Genomic DNA, 20848 nt, shown 5'->3' with positions numbered 1-20848 from the left:
GAACTTAAAATTAACGTTCAAAAATCAAAATAAAAATTAGTAAAAAAAAAATAATTTTTATTTTTCATTTTCAATAAAAATCCTTAATGCGAAATTTCATATAAGTTTAAATAATTAAATTTTTTTAATATAAAAATTCCCTTAAAAATTTAAATTTTTCCCCTTGAACAAAATCCGATTTCAAAAAATGGATAAAAATTTATTTGCCTAAAAAAAATTTTGAAAACATAAGTTTAAGTTTAATGATACACGAAAAAAAATTTTTAGAGAAAAATTCTTGTAAAAATATTATTTTCAATACAAAATTTAATAAAAACTATAAAATTTTTTAAAAATTTAAAAAATTTTTTTAAATTAAAAAAAAATTTTTTTTTTAAAATTCCTTGAAAAATTATGAAAATAGACCAAAATGTAAATGTAGAATGTAATTTTTGATGAAATTTTTAACTTTTTTTTTTTTGCGCCATTAGATTTTTAGCTTTTGAAATGGGGCATGGGACAAAAAGTTAAAAAAAAATTGAAACGGCCTAATTAGAAAAAAATAATGAATTATATCATAGACTCATTTATTCAATAACTCTTGAAAAGAACAAATATCGTAACAACGAGAATCAACAACCAATTATGTAATCTATTGAATAACGCAGCTACTCCATTCTTTACTTTGATAACAACTCCTGTGTCGGCTGGAATGCTTACACTATTTAAAGTGCACTCCGATCTAAAAAATCACAATTCGTTAAAAATTTTATTACGAATTTTCTAATTAACTTACCCTTCTTGCAATGATGACCCCAACGAAGCAACTTCTACAACGCCTGTTTTACCCAAATTGACAAAAGCATCATTAAAGTTGACATGTTCCATTTGTTTTCCAAAATTCAAAGCAATCACATAAGTTTCATTATTATCACTTCGAAGGTAAGAAAATACATTGTCATTTATGTAATTTGTCGGCACATAAATACCATTTTTGAATGCGGGACTTTTGTGAAGTGTCGTCAGTTTTTTAAAGATTTTCAGATGGCTGTTTGTGTCTTTCATCTGTTTTTCTACATTATATAAGGGATATTCTGTTCCCGCAGGAATCCATGGCGTTCCTGTAGAAAATCCCGCGTTTGTTGTTCCATCCCATGGAAAAGGCGTTCGCGCGGGATCTCGTGAATACGAATGATAAACTGTTCGATTTGTATTGCAAGCTTGCGGATCTTGCGTATCTTCCCAACTTACAACGACATTTGGCATGGCAAGTTCTTCGCCTTGATACGTAATTGCATTGCCGGGCATCGTTTGGAGAAAAATGTTGTACAAATCAGCGCGTGTTTCGCCCAAACGTGATGGGAAACGATGTTGATCATGATTGCCTAACACCCAATTCGGAAGATAACCTCGCCCCGAAGGAATGTAATTAAGGTAATTTTCCGCGATTTTCTTTAAATCACGTGCCGAACTGTCTTTCTTAAGTTTCGTCAACACTTCAAAGTTGAATGGTACTTGACTGCCATTATGTGTACTATTTCCATAATACTCGACAATGATATCGAGTGAAGAATAAGCTTCAGTCATCAAGATTTTTACTTCATCATGACGAAATTCTTCCAAAACGGCATGCCATTGGTACGCCATATCCATCGTTTCGGGCAGATTGGCAGTGTAAATGTGATTCAAATAGCAATGCGATTCAGGATCGTCACAATATCCGCTGGCAGGTTCATCCGGAAAACTTCCATCTTCGTTTACAGTTTCAAAAAGATTCGGGATTGTGTCGATACGGAAGCCAGAAACGCCTCGACGAAGCCAAAAACGTAAAACATCTTTCATGTCAGCGACCAAATTGGGATCTCGATAGTTTAAATCAGGCTTTAAAATGACAAAAATTTTGTAAAAAAAATAAAAATTCAATATTCGGATGAAAAACTCACCTGTCCTTCGACAAATTGATGCAAATAATATTCTCCTCTTTCTTCATTCCATTTCCACGCACTGAAACGAAAAACGCTTAACCAGTTGCTCGGGGGAAGATTTTGTCCGCCATCAGGATCTGGCTTTCCGGGATGCCAAACGTAATAATTTTCATATTGTGGATCACGTGCAACGGATTTCTTAAACCATTCTGCTTCATCGGAAGTGTGCTAAAAAAAAAAGAAAAAAAAAATTTTTTATTTGAAAAATTTGAAAAAAATATATTTTTTTTTTTTTTAATTTTTTTTTAAATTTTTTTTTTTTTTTTTTTTTTATTTTTTTTTAGTTTTTTAATTTTTTTTTATTTTTTTTATTTTTTTTAATTTTTTTTTTAATTTTTTTTTAATTTTTTTAATTTTTTTAAAATCTTTTTTTTTTAATTTTTTTTTATTTTCTTTTTCAAAAAATTTTTTTTTTAATTTTCTTTTTCAAAAAATTTTTTTTAAATTTTCTTTTTGAAAATTTTTTTTTAAAATTTTCTTTTTGAAAAAAATTTAAAAAAAAAAAAAAATTTTTTTAATTTTTTTCTCTTACATTTGGCACAAAATCGAGAATCAAATGCATTCCATGTTCTTTCACCGTAGCTAAAAGTTCGTCAAAATCTTGCATAGTACCAAAAATTGGATCAATCGCTTTATAATCGGTAATGTCATATCCGCCATCCTTTTGCGGAGAAGTATAAATTGGAGATAGCCAAACACCTGTAATTCCAATTTCCTTCAAATATGGGATTTTTGAACGAATGCCTTGTAAATCGCCGTAACCATCACTAAAAAAGTAAGAAAATTTATTTTTTTTTTAATTTTAAAAAATTAACATTACAAACCCATCGGAATCTTTAAAGCTTTTTGGATAAATTTGGTAAAAATTCGCTCCTCGCCACCATTCTTCTTCTTCTGAGTTCACGAATTGAATAGAAATTGACAATAAAATTACCAAAATGGCAGTTTGTAGCATTTTCAGAATTAAATTCGACAAAATTTCAGAGAGAACTGACTTTTAAAAACGATTGCTGAAGAATTTATAAGCTACTGTTGTTTGTCGATGATGTAATTCAAGCCATCGAGAGTCTCTTATGATATTTTATCGCTACAATTTGACATTCATGAAATCAAATAAATTTATCTAAACTGAACAAGATCGTCAAATGCAAATAAACAATTAATAACCAATTCAGCGATAACTTAATTTTCAGTCACAAAGTGATCGTCAAGATGAAAGGTTTGAAGTTTTTGTTTCTCTTTACGTTTGTTTTTGCTGACGATCCATGGTACAAGAACGCAAATTATTACCAAGTTTATCCCCGAAGTTTTAAGGATTCCGATTCTAATGGAATTGGCGATATCCGAGGAGTTATCGAAAAACTTCCGTATTTACATGATCTTGGCATGGATGGAATTTGGTTGAATCCCATAATGAAAAGTCCTCAAGCAGATGCGGGATACGACATTTCCGATTATCGCGAAATTGAATCGCTTTTTGGTACAATGGAAGATTTTTTGGAGCTTTTGAATGAAGCAAAGCAACTTGGAATGCATTTAATTATGGATTTTGTGCCGAATCACACGAGCAACGAGCACGAATGGTTCATCAAATCTGAAAATGGAGAAGAAGGATATGAGGATTATTACATTTGGCATCCGGGGACGAGGGATGAGAATGGCGATTTGAAGCCGCCGAATGAATGGGTCAGTGTTATGGTTGGAAGTATGTGGGAATGGAGCGAAAAGCGACAAGCGTTTTATTTTCATCAATTTTTGCCGCAACAAGTACGTTCAAGATAAGATAAAAATTTTCAATAAATGACATTTTTTTTATTTTTAGCCCGATCTTAACTATCGCAATCCAAAAGTAGTTGAAGAAATGAAAAACGTGATGAGATTTTGGTTGGAAAAGGGAATCTCAGGCTTTAGAATCGATGCTGTGCCTTGTCTTTTCGAAGTTTCGTCAGATTCTCCTGAATTTTATCTTCAAGAACCTCCAAGCGGGGAATGTGATGAACCAACATTAAGTTGTTATTACAAGGTAAGGCCGCTCCAATTTTTTTTTATGTTTTTGTCTCATGCTCCATTTCAAAAGTCGAAAATCCAATGGGGCAAAATTAAAAAAAAAATGTTGAAAATTTCATCAAAATTTACCATTTTTTGTGTTTTTTCATAATTTTTTAAGAAATTTTAATTTTTTTTTTCAATTTTCAAGAATTTTATTTTGAAAAATGAAATTTAACTAAAAATTTCTCTAAAAATTTTCTCTAAAAAAAAGTTTTCAAAATTTTTTCAAAAAAAAATTCAAAATTGTTAAAAAAAAAAATTTTTCAAAATTTTTTGACAGTTATTTTTATGATTTTTTTTTTTTAAATTTTTAAATTGAAATTATTTGAAATCAATTTTAAATTGTTAAATTTCAATGTAGATGTACCATAAAAATAACTAAAATTATCATTAATGACCAAAGATTGTTAAAATTTTGTCATTTTGTATGAAAAAGAAATTCAAAATTTTTTTTTCATTTTACCCCATTTTGAAAAATAAACCTTTTGAGACAAAAACATCGGAAAAAATTTGAAAGAGGCTAAAATATTTTATGACAATTTTCTGTCAATATTTGAACAATTTAAACATAAAATATTATTTTTAGCACATTTATACCCAAAATCAGAGTGAAACTTACGATATGGTTGCTGAATGGCGCTCCGTTTTGAACGAATTTTCCTCCATTGAACCAAAAGTCATGATGTTAGAAGTTCTCGTGTCTCCTGAAGATCTTCGTCGTTATTACACACGCGGCGCAGATATTCCTTTCAACTTTGAGCCCCTTTATACTTGGAAAGAAAATCGATCGGCTTGGGAGATTCGTGTATTTATCGAAAACTATTTGAATCACATTCCTGATGGAAATTCTCCAAATTGGGTTCTTGGCAATCACGATAATTCTCGTCTCGCCACGCGTCTCGGAGAAAAGCGAATCGATCTTTTTAATATTTTACTTCAAACATTGCCCGGCAATGCTGTTACTTACAACGGCGAAGAGTTTGGAATGACAGATGTTTTTATTTCGTGGGAAGATACGCAAGATCCTCAAGCTTGCGCAACCAATCGAACTTTTTATACGCAGCGGACGAGAGATCCTGCTCGTACGCCTTTTCAATGGAATTCGAATAAAAATGCGGGATTCAGTGATGCTGAAAAAACTTGGCTACCTGTAGGATCAAAATATGTTGACGTTAATGTTGAAAAGGAGCTCAAATCAAGTAACAGTCATTTGAAAATCTTTAAAAAACTCGTGAGTTTACACAAACTTCCCGAATTTCGTGATGGAAAGTACGAAAGTTCTTCAGATACAAGTCAAAATGTCTTTTCGTACGTCAGAAGTCATCCTGCAACTGAAAATATCTACATCATAGCATTGAACTTTGGAAAATCAGATGTTACATTAGACATGAGAGAGCAATTTCGAAACTTACCTTCTAACTTCAAAATTGTAGTTGCTTCGTTGCATACAAATCTTTCCGAAGGGTAAGTTAAAATTTTAAAATTTTCGTTAAAAAACTCATTTTTTTTTACAGAACAAAAGTCTCTATTAAAAAAGTGACGATTCCAGCTGAGGCGGGAGTAGTTTTTATCTCCAATGGAAATGTAATTTTTCTTTCGACGTTCTTGCATATTTTCCTAATGATTATGTATGGAAATATTTTGTCGCAAATTAAAAAAAAAATTTTAGTATCTATTTTTATTATATTTTAGCATTTTATAGAATTTCAAGTTCTTAAATGTAAAATATTCAAGTAACAATTGTTTCAAATAAATATTACAAATATGGTTTTTTTTTCATTTGGTTAATCACAGGTTGCATAACTTTTACACGTTGCGTACAAAAGCTCCTAAAATCCAATTCAATTCATCTAAACAATTTTTATATACGTTTCTTTATAAAATTAACTGTCCAACAAGGCAAACACCTTCGATCAATTAGAATCTAATTTATCGTTTAATTTTGTCAATCAATCACAAGTACGCTTAAATCTTAGATAATATTATTATGAGTTTTCATATAAAAACTTAAGAGACGAAAAATTTTTTAAATTTTTTTTAGAAGAGTCTTTTTCCATTTTATTTTCGATTTTTAGTTCAGATTATGATTTTATCGTATGCTGGAGGCGGAGTCTCATCAGGTTCTTCCTTTGAGTTATCTGCGAAATAAGAAAAGACTTTTTTTTAGTTTTTACAATTTTTTAAAAATAGCCTGAAATGTTTTTGAAATGGTTTGAATAATAAAAAAAAATTATGTTTAGTAAAAAATTAAAGAAAAAAAAAACAAATTTAAGAAAAAATATTTTCTTAAGGCCGTTCCAAATTTTTTCCGATGTTTTTGTCCCAAAAGACTTTTTTCAAAATGGGGGGGCAAAATAAAAAAAAGTTTTAAAATACTTTTTCATACAAAATGAAAAAATTTAAACAATTTTTGGTCAATAAAGAATAATTTAGTTGTTTTTATGGTATTTACGTTAAGATTCGGTACTTCAAAAACAATCTCAGAGTATTTCAAGGTAAAAATTTAAACAAAAAAAAAATTCATAAAAAAACCGTCAAAAAATTTGAAAAATATTTTTTTTGCAAATATTTTTGAGAATGGATTTTTCATGTAAAATTTCGTTTTTCAATACAAAAATTCTTGAAAATTAAAAATATTTTAAAAAATTTTTGAAAATTTCTTGAAAAAATAAGGAAAAAGACCAAAAAATTGTCAATTTTGATGAAATTTTTAACTTTTTTTTTTTATTTTGCCCCATTGGATTTTCGGCATTTGAAATTGGGCAGGGGACAAAAACATAGAAAAAAATTTGGAACGGCCTTATAAATTATGAAAAAAAAATATATAAAAAATATAAAAAAATAAAAATTGAGTATAAAAAATAAAAATGAAAATTTTTACTTTTAATAATTTTATGTGAAAAAAATTGCTTTAATAATTACCTGGAAGTAGAATGGCGATATGATATGGGGGAGGAGGAGCAATCGCTTGTTGATGATGTACTTGAGCGACGGCAATAGCATCGTAATTACTCTGTAAAAAAATGACATAAACTTTTTTAGATAAGATGCAAGTAATAAATCAATAAACAGTTTGCACTATTTTTTTTATAGGAGTTGTTGATAATGAAAAAAACTTTCAAGTAAACAAAAACTGACCTAACGTAATTTTTTTTATCTCCGGTCAATGATTTTTTAAATTATTTATTGAAAAAAATCGTTCTTTCTTGAAATAAGGAACACATACATTTTTATGACGCATTAAATAGACAAGAGTAGACAAAAATCCGGCAAGAAACAAAAGATAATCAAACGAAAAAACGACACATAAACATCTGTGTTGATAAGTCTCTTGTAAAAATATCGTCTGGAGGCAATTAACCTGTGCTTTATTGTGTCACAGTCCCAAAAAACAAACCGTATCATCTTAGGTCTTATGAATAACAAGTAATAGAATATTTTGGTTGTGTATTATCACATAAGCTATTTATTTGCTTCAATTGTGTCATTTATAAATTAAATGAAAAATAAAAGGGAATTGCTTTTTGGACTTGAAATTTATAGATTTTAAAAAATTTTTCATTGTTTTATATTGCAATCAGGGTCAAAAAAACTTTCAGTCAAAAAAAAAAAAAAACTAAAAGTCACAATTAATTTCAAGAATTTTAAGTATATTTACTTTTACTCAAGTAAAAGTTTAAGTCAATTCAGTCAAAATTAAAAGTTTAGTTTTTCAAAAAAAAAAATTAATTAATCTTAATAGAAAATGGACGCGATGGGGGATTTTTAAAGATGGTTGAAATTTTCCAAATACAAAATGGATTCTGTTTTAATTTTAGATTCTTAGTTTTAAGTCACAAAATTGTCTTATTTGCATGTACCTATTTTTAGAAAACTTAATTTTAATCAATTTCTTAATAATAATTTTCGTCAATTCCTCACCTAATTTCAGAGAAAAAAAACAGAAATACGTCTTTTAACATCTAACATCTCTCTCAAAGTGAGGAGCAATTATCGAATTTGTGACTTTTACATTTAAAAAATTTCTTAAATTGTTACTCGGGTGTGTTTAAATTTTTTTTAACGTTTTTTTCTTGTTCAATAAATAAACCCAAAAAGCTTTTACTTTTGAATTTAAACTTTAAGTCAACTTAATTTGGATTTTTACTTAAGCTTTACATTTTTTTTACTGAAAGTTTTTTCGACCCTGATTGCAATAGAAAATGTAAATTCTAAAAAAATAGCAAATTGTGCAATTTCAAAGCATTAATGTGAAATATTGAACTTAGTTTTCCATTTCCAACAAAATCATCAAGTACGAATAAATTCTTTTGTATAACTGCACAAATGTATTTAACGATAACGATACTCTTCCGCCAACTGACAATCGATCAGTTTTCTGCGAATTACCCAAAAAATACGAATAACTTCTTTTATTCTTCATATCCAACAAATACCACGGAATATTCCAAATATCATCCAACAATTTTTCGAATTTAATTTCAATGATGGTTCCGAGCACATTAATTGTAAAAAGCATAAAAGTTGTAACAACAATTACGGCAAAACCAAGATACCACGAATATTTGATGATCGAATACAGCGACAAGCAAATTTGAGCTGCTACTATAAAGTGATCCGATAAATGTTGAATCGAAAAAAGTTCTTCGCAATTGTCTGTATAGGTGAGTAAATGATCATGATCCTCAAAGATTTCCTTCAAAAGTTTTGTAATTTCCTTCGAATTTTCGTCTGGATCGTTATATTCTTCAATCATGGAGTTCAAGGTTCGGATTCTGCCGCACAAGATATCGATTCTTGTACAAATCATGATAATTGTGATCAAAACGAAGCCAACTAAGGGTGTCAAAGCATCAACAAACAAAAATATTGGAATTGAATGGAGAAAAATATGGATCTCAAAACCCGGATGTGTCGTGTAATCCAGATGAGGAACGTACATTTGATACACGAGTTGCAATCGACCAGTAACGATGTAAATAATTATCGGCATAAGAACGACGATAACTGCAGTAGTGAAGAAAATTGCCATGCCTCCAATGATTAAAGTTTTGATCAGGTTGTAATACCAAACGAGAATTCGATAACCTTCGGTTCGTTTTTCCCATTTTTCCGTAAAAACACGAATATCTTCGTTGCACAACATTATCAGATGTCGCTGTTGGATAAACTTGTAAAAGCGTTGAATGCTCATGATATTGAACAACTCGAAGATCAAGCTCAGAAACATCTCGTCAGTGTTATGCCGAAATTCATAAGCGTTCAAGCTATAAAGTATGCTGGTCCATAGGAGAAGGAAACAAGTGTGAAAAGTTTGTAAATTCCATTTCCAATTTGATACAAAAAAGTTTCCAACAAGGGGAGTCGCAAAGATGTGAAAACATTTCATGATAAAATGAAACGTTAAAAGAGGCTCACGCCCGTTTTTAGGCTTCAATAAAGCCAATTCTGTCACGCCAGCTTCGAGTTTTTTTTCAACCATTTTGAAGTTTTCGATTTGAAGTTTGCTAAAGGACTGAATTGCATTTTATTTGCAATTCGAAAAAAAGTCGCTAAATAAATCGAATTAATCGATTCAAGGAATCATTTAAAAAAATTCTGTGTCAAGGATAAAAAAAATTATCGACTTAAAATTACTTTTAGGAAACATAAAAATAGTTTTCCGTATGCATTTGCACAAAATTTTTTTATTTCGAATGCGAGAAATCTTTTTAAATTACACAAAAAAAGGTTTTTTTTTCAAATTCCTTAATTTTTTTACAAATATAAGGCCGCTCCAAATTTTTTTGAGCTTTTTGTCCCATGCATCATTTCAAAAGTCGAAAATCTAATGGGGCAAAATAAAAAAAGTTAAAAATTTCATCAAAATTGACCATTTTTTGGTCTTTTTCCTTATTTTTTCAAGAAATTTTCAAAAATTTTTTAAAATATTTTCAATTTTCAAGAATTTTTGTATTGCAAAACGAAATTTTACATGAAAAATTCATTCTAAAAAATATCTGCAAAAAAATATTTTTCAAATTTTTTGACGGTTTTTTTATGAAATTTTTTTGTTTAAATTTTTACCTTGAAATACTCTGAGATTGATTTTAAAGTACCAAATCTTAACGTAAATACCATAAAAATAACTAAATTATTATTTAATGACCAAAAATTATTTAAATTTTTTTCATTTTGTATTTTTTTTATTTTGCCCCCCCCCCCCCATTTTGAAAAAAATCTTTTGGGACAAAAACATTGGAAAAAATTTGGAACGGGCTAAATAAAAAAATTTAATTTAATTTAATTTAAAATTCAAATTAATTTTATTTTATTTTAAAATTAAAAATTTTTGTGTTTTTATTCGTAAAATAATTTTTAAATCAATTTAAATTTGAATTAAAACTTTTTGTGTTTTTATTCGTTAAATAATTTTTTAATTAATTTAAATTTGAATTAAATTAAAATTAATTTTATTTTTAAATTAAAAATATTTTTTTTGTTTTTATTCGTATTTATAAAAAATTTTGAGCAACTTAAAAAAATACTTTTTTTTGAACACAAAATTTTTTATTTTTAATTTTAAAATAAATTAATTTTATTTTATTTTTCGAGAAATTCAAAAAAATAAAGACTTTTTTGTGTAACATATTCATTTGATCTATTTAAACATAGTTTTTTTCCATTGAATAAAAACTGAAACTCATCGAGTGAGTAACACGTGTTTGTCGCACTTCTACCTCGCATAATTTTTTTTAATAAACGAATAAGCTGATAACTCTTATCTATGTTTATTAATTTTTTTCTGTTTGAATTTATAGAAAATAGAGTCTGCGAGATTATGTCGCTTCAACAAATACACGACGAAACAAAAAATCAGTCTGCATTCAAGTGTCTCAAAGTCAAGTTGTATTTTTCAAGTAAGTATTGAGCAAGAAATTTCAAAAAAAACTTACCTGTACAATGGGTTCTACCGAAGAAAGTTGATCAGTTTGTGTTTGAATTGTGTGTGCTGTGCTTTGGTCTCTACTGTGTGCGGGTCTCCTGCATATCGAAACTGTACAAGCGGCAAGGAAGAAAGTTGCCGAAAATGCACAGAACAACAAAACTTCTAAACCTGTTCCTTGATGATCGAAGTAAAATTTGGCGCTTGTTACGAAAATTGTGGCAAGTGCGAGAGATGCCCACATTCCAAACTTCAAATGTGTCGGCAAAAGTTGTGATTCTTCGGATCCGCCAATGCGACTTCCCGCTGCCAGAAGTTGCACATGATGCGATGGACGAGATGTAATTGCGGAAATCATTGCTGTATTGCTGCTACCTGTTGCGTTTTCGATGACAGGATTTGATTGTATGCTACGAGCCAAAAAAGTGTCAAAAGTGTTTTTTTAGAGAAAAAAAAAATCGATGACTTACGTATTGTTGTTGTTGTAAACGCGATGAATGTTATATTGATTTGTCGACGACGAAGACGAGTTCGAGTGATGATTATTGTTCGTGTGATGTGAAGATCCGCTGGTATTAAAATTAAAATTATGTGAAGAGTTTTGAGTTGAGGGATGCGATTGATTCCGATAGAGATGAGGACGAGTGCATTCAACAGTTGGAAATCTATGGATCGGCGTTACCATTGATTTTGTAGCTGTTCGGGGTATGCGACGTCCTGTCGTTAGTTGACTTAGACCGAAATTGTTGCCGTTAGTACCTAAAGAAGCAGCTACGCGTGATCTACCGCTATAAATACAAGCTTGGGGTGATCTTTTATCGATCCAAAAATGCATTTCCGGCGACTTTCGTGCCTAAATTTCTGTTCATCCAGAGACTTTGCGACAAAAGAATCTTTTTTTTTATTTTGACACTTTTTGTATTGATTCTTTTTTTTTTTTGCTCTTTAAATTATTCAACTCTTGATTGATTCTCTACGTCTACAGACACACAAAATGATTTTTTTACTTTTGTGTCCCCATTTTTCACAGTATTTATTTTTTGTTTGAATTTTCTTTTACATGAAGACTATCTGACGATGCTTGCCATTGGGGTTTTCTTTGCTAAATAGTGAATAAAAAGAAGAAAGAGAAATAAAATATTATTTTTTGCAAACCAATTGTTAACAAATTCAAGGGAAGATTTAAAAAGCAATGAACTCAATGTTGGTCATAAGCACGAATAAAGTCATAAGATAAAAAAAATATTAAAAAAATATTTAAAAAAAAATATTAAAAAAATATTAAAAAAATTTAAAAAAATTTAAAAAAATATTTAAAAAAAATTTAAAAAAATATTTAAAAAATATTTTAAAAAATATTTAAAAAATATTTATATTTAAAAAAAAAAATATTAAAAAAATAAAAAAATATTACAAAAAATATTTTAAAATATTTTAAAAATATTTAAAAAAAAAATTTTTTAAATTTTAAAAAAATAAAAAAAATTTTTTTTTGAAAAAAAAAAAAAAACAAACTAAAATTTGACTGAAATATAAAATTTTTGAAATTAAAATAACATATTTAGTGAAAAAAATAAATTAATCATATTTTTTTAAAACCTAAAAAAAAATTTTTTTAAACTTTTTTTAAAGGTTTTTTTTTAATTTTTTTTGAATATTTTTTTTCAAATATCTTTTTTTTAAATAATTTTTTTTTAATATTTTTTATTTAAATATTTACACATTTTTGAATAAAAATGCAATATAAAAATGGTTATAACCATAAATTTAAACCTAAATTTTCAATCGTTATGTTGTCGTTCTTTAAATGATTGCTGTTTGTAAAAAAAATTCGCACAATATTTACTTCGAGTTTCAATAAATTATTAAAATCAATATTATTGTCAGATTTCTCACACTTTTCGAGATCTTATAAATTTGTTAAATATTGATCACAAACAGATAATTATTTGATTTTCAAGTTTTTTTTGAGTATCTTCTCGCCTTTCATGATTTTTTTATTGAAAAAATTTCAGAAAATTTTTCTCATATGAATTTTAAATCGCAATATTCAATTTTTTTTAAGTTTATCAGTATCACAGATAATTTCACTTGATCATTTTGATAACCTTTTCTAATCAAATATTCTAATAATAGTCCTTGAATTGAATTATCATCATCTGATCGATCATGAAACTGCGAATGACGACATTCCAAACGATCGCCTTTTTTAAAAAAATTTAGAATGAACGATACAACTGGAATATTTCATGGATTTAACACATACACGTAAATTATTTGAATGTATTTTTATCGTCTCGTCACACAAAAACTGAATGAATTGTTGAATGAACTGCATACTGGAATGTTATTATTAACACATATGATGTGTCGACTATCATTCAGTCATTTTCTTACGCTTAAGCCAACCGGATCAAAATACTGACAATAACAAAAAATAATAAAAATAAAGACAGAATTCAATTTCAAATATTGAGTAAAGTAAATCTCTGTCAATGTGAATAAAGAAAGTCAAACAACTCAAAATTGTGGACTTTTTAAATAAAGATTAAAAAGATTTAGAAAATTGACTTAAATTTGTGAAAAATAATTTCAAACAAATTAAAAAAATACAAATTAAATTTCACTAAAATTTTATATGAAAAAATATTTTAAAATTATTTAATAACTTTGAAAAAGCTTTAACGGAAATTGGTGAGTAAAAAAACATTAAAAGCCAAATTAAAACTCTCAAAATAATTGAAATGAAAGAAAAAGTCTCTCGAATGTTCTTTTTCTTCATCTAAGCGATATTGTGTTGTGTCTTCCATTCATTTCCAATAACGCGTGTGTGTGTGTGTACGGAATTTATCGGCGGTACATTGACCAAGAAGGCACCTTTATTTGTCTTTCAAAACAAAAACTACTTAAATTTTTCTCAATTTTAAATCTTTTTTTTGTGTAACGTCACTCGTCTTATCAGAAGAAAAAATACTTACATGCATTTTATCACCTCTCTCGAGTAAAATTATATTGCTTGACAAACAAATAAACAAGTGCGGATTAAAAACTTTTCGATAAAAGAAGGTAAAATGCATGATCACGCATCCAACGCGTGACAAAACTTCAGTAACCAGTTTAGTAAATAGTAATTGTGTCGCTTTTTCTCTCGTTCAATCTCTTGCACGGAAAGTTTGCTTAGAATACAGAGTAATGCTATTTATAGCTCAAAGGGTCTACTCTAATGAGTATTTAGGTACTTATTGAGTAAATATAAATAAACAGTAACACAACGACTTTTAATTGCGTATTTATTTATTCAAAAACCGGCAAAAGGTTACGTAATTGTTTGTTTGTTTTCAAATGCAATTTTGCATATGAATTGTAAAATGTTACTTCTAACTGATAAAATTTTATCTTAAGCACAATTTAGTTTTATCAAGTAAGGCTGCTTCAAATTGTTTTTTTTTCCTTGCCCCATTTTCGAAGTCAAAAATCCAATAGGGCAAAATAAAAAATTAAAATTTCATCAAAAGTTACAGTATTTAGTATATTTTTATAATTTTTCAAGAAATTGTCAAAAAAAATTTTTTTAAAAATTTTTAATTTTTAGGCGAATAAATTTAATATATCCATTTTTTGTCACCCCCACCCCTCGGATTTTGTCGAATAAATTTAGGGGGAAAAATAAAAATTAAATATAAAATACAAATATTTTTGACATATTTTGGAATTTTTATGTTAAAAAATCATAAAAAATTACTGTTTATCATCAAATCATATAAAAAATTAAAGAAATTTGCTTAATTACGACATTTTATATTGAAATGTTGAAAAACATTTTTTTGAAAGTCACGTGACCAAAATTATTTTTTTTTCAAAAATTTTTATTTTGGGAGATTTTGTTGATTTTTCTTTACTTTTAAGTTCAAATTTTTAAATAATAAAAACTAAAATTAAATAAATGTTAAGAATCAACGTTTAACGTCTAAAAACGTTAAAAAATTACTAACAAAAAATTCAAAAATATTTATTTTTTTATTCCCCCCCCTCGAGAAAATCCTCATGGGACAAAAAATGAAAATATTTGATTTATTCGCCTAACTATAATAATTTTTTATAACTTGTCAAAAATTTTTTTTTTTAAATTTTCAATTTTTACTAATTTTTGTTTCGAAAATAATATTTTAACATAAATTTTGTTCTCTAAAAATATTTTTCATAAAATTACTGAATTTATTTTAAAAATTTTTTAGTCATTTTGTTATAGATAGTTGAAAAAGCATCAAAAATTTGATTTAACGCTCAAAAATTGTTAAAATTTTGTCATTTTCTATGAAAACAGTATTTGTTTCTTTTTAAAATGTATTTCATGGAGACTTTATAAAGAGTGAAAGAATTTTTCGAAAATTACAATAATAATAACGTAATAATAACCAATATGAATCATATGTAAAAAAAAAAGTTTATATCGCAAAAGAGCACGTCCTCGTTGTGTATTTTACGATTTTTCTGAGATGATGCCGATATATTTGAATAAAGTGAATACAGACTATATGAAACATTATTTTATTATTACCACAATAACAAACATGTTTTTAATTTAAATTACGCTTTAGAAAATTAGATTTTTGTATGAGTCATTTCTCGTATGATAAACTTGGCTAATGGAAAATTTGTAATCAGCTTCAATTAAATAATTTGTGAAACATCTTTAGATAAAAATGTCAAAGTTCACTTCCATTCACTAAATTTACTTAAGATAACGATACACGAGCTGAAAAGTTCAATGAACATCTGTTATTCAAAATAGTACATGAAAATAAAATCCCGGGTGAAAAGGATAAATCGCATAATTGTACAAAATTTCATATAAAAATGAGATTTTTAAAGTCTTCGAATTTTAAGATTTTTCCAAAGTTTTAGGTTCAAATTGACTTTTTATGCAATAACAAAGCATAAACAACACAAAAACATGAACAAAAAATAATTTGGGCTAATTTTAAAATTCGTCATTAATTTTTATGGCAATTGTGCGATTTATCCTTTTCACCCGGGAAATAAATTTCATGAAAATTATAATGACAAAAGATAGAAAACGTTCTAAAAAAAGTGTCTGATAAGGCCGATCCAAATTTTTTTCTATGTTTTTGTCCCCTGCCCCAATTTTTATGGCAATTGTGCGATTTATCCTTTTCACCCGGGAAATAAATTTCATGTAAATTATAGCGACAAAAGATGAAAAACGTTATAAAAAAAGTGTCTGATAACTCAAAAAGGAAAAAAATATATTTTTTCACGAATCGCGTCATTGTTGCTAACCATACACTGTGTAATCTGTATCATTATCCAATTTTTATTTGATTTTCTGTGAAAAATTTTCTGTATTGTTGCTTCTGATTATAATGAAGACACGAGCCGTAACGACATTCATACAAAAAAGGTGTGTCGCTAATTTGGCGCCATCAGAGAGAGTGGGTGTTAAACAATTTCAATGAATAAGAAATCAGATTGATTTTTTTCTTTTGATGTTCTATCAGGCGTTATCGCCTTGTCACTTTCAATACACAGGGATGAGATTTTCATTGTTTTGCTGCTAATGACAATGAACTTTCTTTACGATATATCGATTGTTTGATCTTGGACTTTCTATTAGATATCCCGTTAACGTACATCTTGTTATGAAAGGAAAAACACAAAGTCACTAACAAGGACGACATCACATTATAAATCGTGACACATAATCTTTTGTTGTTTTGTGTATGATAAAAACCACTCTTTTGGCATCAATTATTTCATCATAATTCAGAAGCAAAAAACATCACGTCCTTTATTTATTGATTTTCTCATTTTTTTTTATCTCACTTCCTTATCATTTTATTTATGCTTTGCTATTCTTTTTCCTGTTGGTATTCCTCGACATACGAATGTTATGTTATTCTTCTTTTTATCATTCATTATTTGTTGGCACATTGTATTTGTCTTTTTTTTGTGTATCTAAGGTGCAGTTTTTGTTGAAATACGTGTGTGTGATTCGACGAAAGATTTTTAACCTACGGCAACGTTCGCAAATTTGATTCAAAGTTTTCCGTGAGAGAGATTTTTCGAATGCATTTTACACTCAAAGCTGCACAAAAATTTTAAATTTTCATTCTTTCATGAAATTGTAAATTTTTGATGCGTTTTTACGAACTTTTTACGTACCTTTGCTCGACAATCCTATATTTTATTTTCTTTTGTATTCTTTTTTTATATAAATGTTTTTTTTTTATTTTTTTTTTCTACATGACTAAAATGACCGACTTCTTTACCGTTACACGATTCACACTAAACTACAAAATTCTCTATTTATGTTAAAATTGCAATTTCTCGTCAGTTGTGTGTGAGAGGAAGAGAAAAGGTGAATATTCTCACAAGAAAATTGTAAATAGAGTGGATAATGTAAACACAGATGTTTGTGAAAATAACGCAGGCATCTATGGAATTCGTGTTGATGCATGGAAATTAAAATGGTTTAGGCCCGATGAGGAATGTTGCTGGCTTGTCTGGTTATCAATTCGAGAGAGAGTTTGGCGAGAGAAAATTGTGAAAACGCATGCGTATACATAAGAGGAAAATATTAAAAAAAAAAGAAAATTTAATCTCAATTTTGGGTTTTTGAACGAAAAAAAAATTGATTTTGTATAAAAAATTAATAAAATTTTTTATTTTTTTACAAATTCAAGACATTTGTATTACAAAAGTGTTGAATGTAAATTTTATTTCCTGTATTTAAAAAGAGACATGTTGTCACCGTAATATTTTTAACATAAAAAAATACTTCAGGTTTTAATTTAGGTCACTCCAAATGAAAATCCAAACCCCCATTTTAAAATCCAAAAGTGAAAATATAAAAAAGTTAAAAATTTCATCAAAAATTACCGTTTTTTTGGTTTATTTTCATAATATTTTAAAAAAATTAAAAAAAAATAATTTTATTTTTAATTTTTTTAAATTTTTTGAAAATTGTATTTTAGCATGGATTTTTTCCTTAAAAAATATTTCTCATAATTATTTTTTAAATTTTTTGAATTTTTTTTAAATCAATTTTAAATGTACAAATATCAATGTAAAAAGCCTTAAAAAACGAAAATATTGATTATTGGTTAAAAATTGTTTAAAATTTTTTTAAAAAATATTTTTGGAAAATTTTACGATTTTGTCTTTTTGTTAAAAGCTAAATTTAATTTTGTCAATTCGAAAATTCTTCTGTTCAATGAAAATTAGGTAGATGTCATTTATGAACATGCCCATAAATATTTACAAATGTTGTGTCTTGTCAACTTATAATCAATATTCCTTCCAGATTGTTTCCTTTCTCGCAACTTCTTTGAATTAAAGACATCTGCGAAATTTAATGTCAACCTTTTCTGTTACTTGCAGATACTTCAAGGAAATTGAAACCTGAAGAAAATGCCTGAGCAAATCAGTAAAATTTTCGGCGGTGAAATTACCAAAGACTTAATTTCGGATACGGCTACACCATTTTGCAAATGTAGCAAACGAATGCTGGATCGACGTTTATCCACAAACGATGTCATCAAGAGTAGTTGTACTTGCGGCGAAGAACACAACGAGAAAATTTGGAATTGGGATGTCACAAAAGAGCGTTCCGACGTGCTCCTGCAAAACGACAACGTATTAACTTTCCATCCGATTTACAGCCAGGGAACAGCAGTTGTGAAGGGCGATGCTCCGTTAGAATTGGGAAAACAACACTATTGGGAAGTGAAAATCATGAGCTTTTTAACGGGAACGGATTTTGTAAGAGATTTTTTTTTAAATCAAAACTTAAATCAGATATTTATTTAAATTTTCTTTTCTTTTTAGATGATCGGAGTTGGCACAGATAAAGTAAACATTGACTCCCATCATTATCAATTTACGAGTTTTCTCGGAAATGACGACCAATCGTGGGGATTTTCGTATCGGGGACTCATTCAACACAATCACCGTGTCAAGTATTATGGGCAGAAGTATTCACGAGGCGTGATTGTTGGAGTGCATTTAGATCTCGAAGGACCTATGGGAATAATAGAGTTTTACTTGAATCGTCGCCCACAGGGCAAGGCTTACTTAAATATTCCAATAGATCAAAATACGAAAATTTATCCCATGGCTTGCTCAACATCGGCAAAAACCTCAATTAAACTCATTAACTCGACGAGTGTCAAGAAGAATTTGCAATATCATTGCATGGAAACTATTGCTAAAAATCCGGAAATGTTAGAGGTGAGTTTTGAAATGTTTTTTTATGCTTCATTAGATGTTATTGAAGATATTTCCATTTCAGCTTGTAAAATCGATTCCCGGATTCAAACGTCTTTCGCATGAACTGTGGTTCTTGCAATGCAAACAACGTTACCAATATCACTCGGATTTCGAGAAGAACAATCTTATGCTTGAAGATGAGGCAATTCTGAGTTCCAAGAAGAAAAAGTTCATCGAAGAGACTGACAGTGCGTATCTCCTTATAAACACGAATAAGAAGAAGAGTTGCAATGTTCCAAAGAAACTTCCGACTTCTGCTTCTATTCAAAGTGCATTGAACACTCCTCAAAACTAACTCACATATCCTTCCGAACTTTTAGACGACGACGACTCTTCGTTGGATTCACTTGAAGATCTGTACAAGAATGCGCACCGAATTAAGCATTTCAAGCGTGCCATCAACACAACAACAGCTGAACGAAGCAAAAGTGATACGAGTGACGACAGTGAAATCGACGAAACACCTTTAATATTTTTCTGTAATCATTATTGATGGTTTGTAGCGCCATCATGTGAGCTGTGATGCATTTACACAATTATTCGTACCGATGTACTTGACTTAAAAATTAGAACAGAATAGTTTTTCTGAAAACTAATTAATGTTAAGAGTTTTTTTTTTAATTTTTCAATTCTGAGATCACTGACTGACATAATATTAATTGTTTCAATTTGTAGAAATAAACTAACAATTATTTAACAAAACAAATATTTTTAATAAATATAAATAAATAACTACCTTGTTAAGTCAAAATATCGAGTTTTAAGAGAAAAAATCCTAAAGCAACAAAAAACCTCATCTTTTCTCATTTATACTTAATTCTAACATTTCTTTTTAATTCATTTTTAATTAACTATTCTCCTATTAAGCGCGTTAAAGTCAATATCGTTAGAAAAGTCATTATAAAATCTGATGCAGCAAGAAATGGGAGCACTGTCGATGTATTTTCTTGTTATAGTTGATTCTTGAAGCGGTCTCGGTTTTCTAATGTCATATTGATGGTTCCTTTCGACAAGTTTGCTTTTACTTTTTTTTTTTGTTTCTTTATTTTTTTTTCGACTTGTTATTGAAGATTGTCAAACAATTCCAAATAATCACTGCATAATGATATGAATGGAAGGTAACTGATTAGAATATTCATTGATAAGCGTATCGTTTTTTTTTTGTGTAATGGTTTTTTTTTTATTTATCTTTCAATGTCTCTTTGCTCAACTCTTCGAATTTAGTCTGCATCAAGTTCCAACATTTCTTCATTAAGTCATCCATATGACTTTTGTCCATGCCTTTTGTTGAAACAGCTGGCAGAATCTCAATAATGGCTCTCCCCCTACCGAATTCGTAATTTTTGTGATCCAAAAAGTGATATTTTGACACTACAACTGGATAAATATCGCAATTAGTTTCCAATGCAATAAAGAAAGCTCCTTTCTTGAATGGCAACAATTCATTTCCTGCATGTCGCGTTCCCTCTGGATAGATGAGGATTTTCGTTTGATTTTTTCGGATCTCTTCACTTTCTCTGCTAATGAAATTTCTGCCCGCTTGTTTGCTCTGACGATCCAGATAAATTGTACCCCATAACCATGGGAACGGAAAAACGTAAAGGATCGATTTTTTGACAAC

At 28.4% G+C, this 20848-nt stretch overlaps 5 protein-coding genes across 7 annotated transcripts; 2 read left to right on the top strand and 3 right to left on the bottom strand.

The window, feature by feature from the left end:
* Positions 1 to 534: 534 nt before the first annotated feature.
* Positions 535 to 2940, bottom strand: LOC134826941 (maltase A3-like). The gene is made up of 5 exons (XM_063839452.1): positions 2789 to 2940; positions 2497 to 2731; positions 1923 to 2132; positions 776 to 1860; positions 535 to 721 (listed from the first exon to the last, which is right to left on the bottom strand). The coding sequence occupies exons 1-5, from the start codon at positions 2917 to 2919 to the stop codon at positions 571 to 573; spliced, it is 1812 nt and encodes a 603-aa protein (XP_063695522.1). The 5' UTR covers positions 2920 to 2940; the 3' UTR covers positions 535 to 570.
* A 208-nt stretch (positions 2941 to 3148) lies between these two features.
* On the top strand, positions 3149 to 5777 carry LOC134835766 (probable maltase). Its single transcript, XM_063850758.1, has 4 exons — positions 3149 to 3731; positions 3787 to 3987; positions 4600 to 5477; positions 5528 to 5777. Exons 1-4 carry the CDS (start codon positions 3177 to 3179, stop codon positions 5703 to 5705), a joined length of 1812 nt encoding a protein of 603 aa, XP_063706828.1. The 5' UTR covers positions 3149 to 3176; the 3' UTR covers positions 5706 to 5777.
* Positions 5730 to 12060, bottom strand: LOC134836021 (uncharacterized). The gene is made up of 4 exons (XM_063851180.1): positions 11409 to 12060; positions 10949 to 11348; positions 6936 to 7026; positions 5730 to 6151 (listed from the first exon to the last, which is right to left on the bottom strand). The coding sequence occupies exons 1-4, from the start codon at positions 11771 to 11773 to the stop codon at positions 6090 to 6092; spliced, it is 918 nt and encodes a 305-aa protein (XP_063707250.1). The 5' UTR covers positions 11774 to 12060; the 3' UTR covers positions 5730 to 6089.
* LOC134827953 (putative odorant receptor 83c) lies at positions 8278 to 9495 on the bottom strand. The gene has a single exon (XM_063840867.1). It carries the CDS (start codon positions 9493 to 9495, stop codon positions 8278 to 8280), a length of 1218 nt encoding a protein of 405 aa, XP_063696937.1.
* On the top strand, positions 10883 to 19962 carry LOC134835853 (SPRY domain-containing SOCS box protein 3). Of its 3 annotated transcripts, none has more exons than XM_063850962.1 (5): positions 10883 to 10912; positions 18340 to 18720; positions 18787 to 19188; positions 19250 to 19423; positions 19553 to 19962. In XM_063850962.1, the coding sequence occupies exons 2-5, from the start codon at positions 18370 to 18372 to the stop codon at positions 19718 to 19720; spliced, it is 1095 nt and encodes a 364-aa protein (XP_063707032.1). In that variant the 5' UTR covers positions 10883 to 10912; positions 18340 to 18369; the 3' UTR covers positions 19721 to 19962. The 3 variants fall into 3 exon arrangements, with proteins under 3 accessions (XP_063707032.1, XP_063707121.1, XP_063706946.1); XM_063851051.1 differs by lacking the exon at positions 10883 to 10912 and adding an exon at positions 13347 to 13632 and having other exon boundaries at positions 19250 to 19415; positions 19548 to 19962; XM_063850876.1 differs by lacking the exon at positions 10883 to 10912 and adding an exon at positions 13347 to 13632.
* The last annotated feature ends 886 nt before the right edge of the window (positions 19963 to 20848 follow it).

Source organism: Culicoides brevitarsis, chromosome 1 (assembly GCF_036172545.1).
Source record: "Culicoides brevitarsis isolate CSIRO-B50_1 chromosome 1, AGI_CSIRO_Cbre_v1, whole genome shotgun sequence".
NCBI classification, from domain to species: domain Eukaryota; kingdom Metazoa; phylum Arthropoda; class Insecta; order Diptera; family Ceratopogonidae; genus Culicoides; species Culicoides brevitarsis.
The sequence above is the reverse complement of the archived record's forward strand: the minus strand, read 5'-3'. Positions and strand labels throughout refer to the sequence as shown.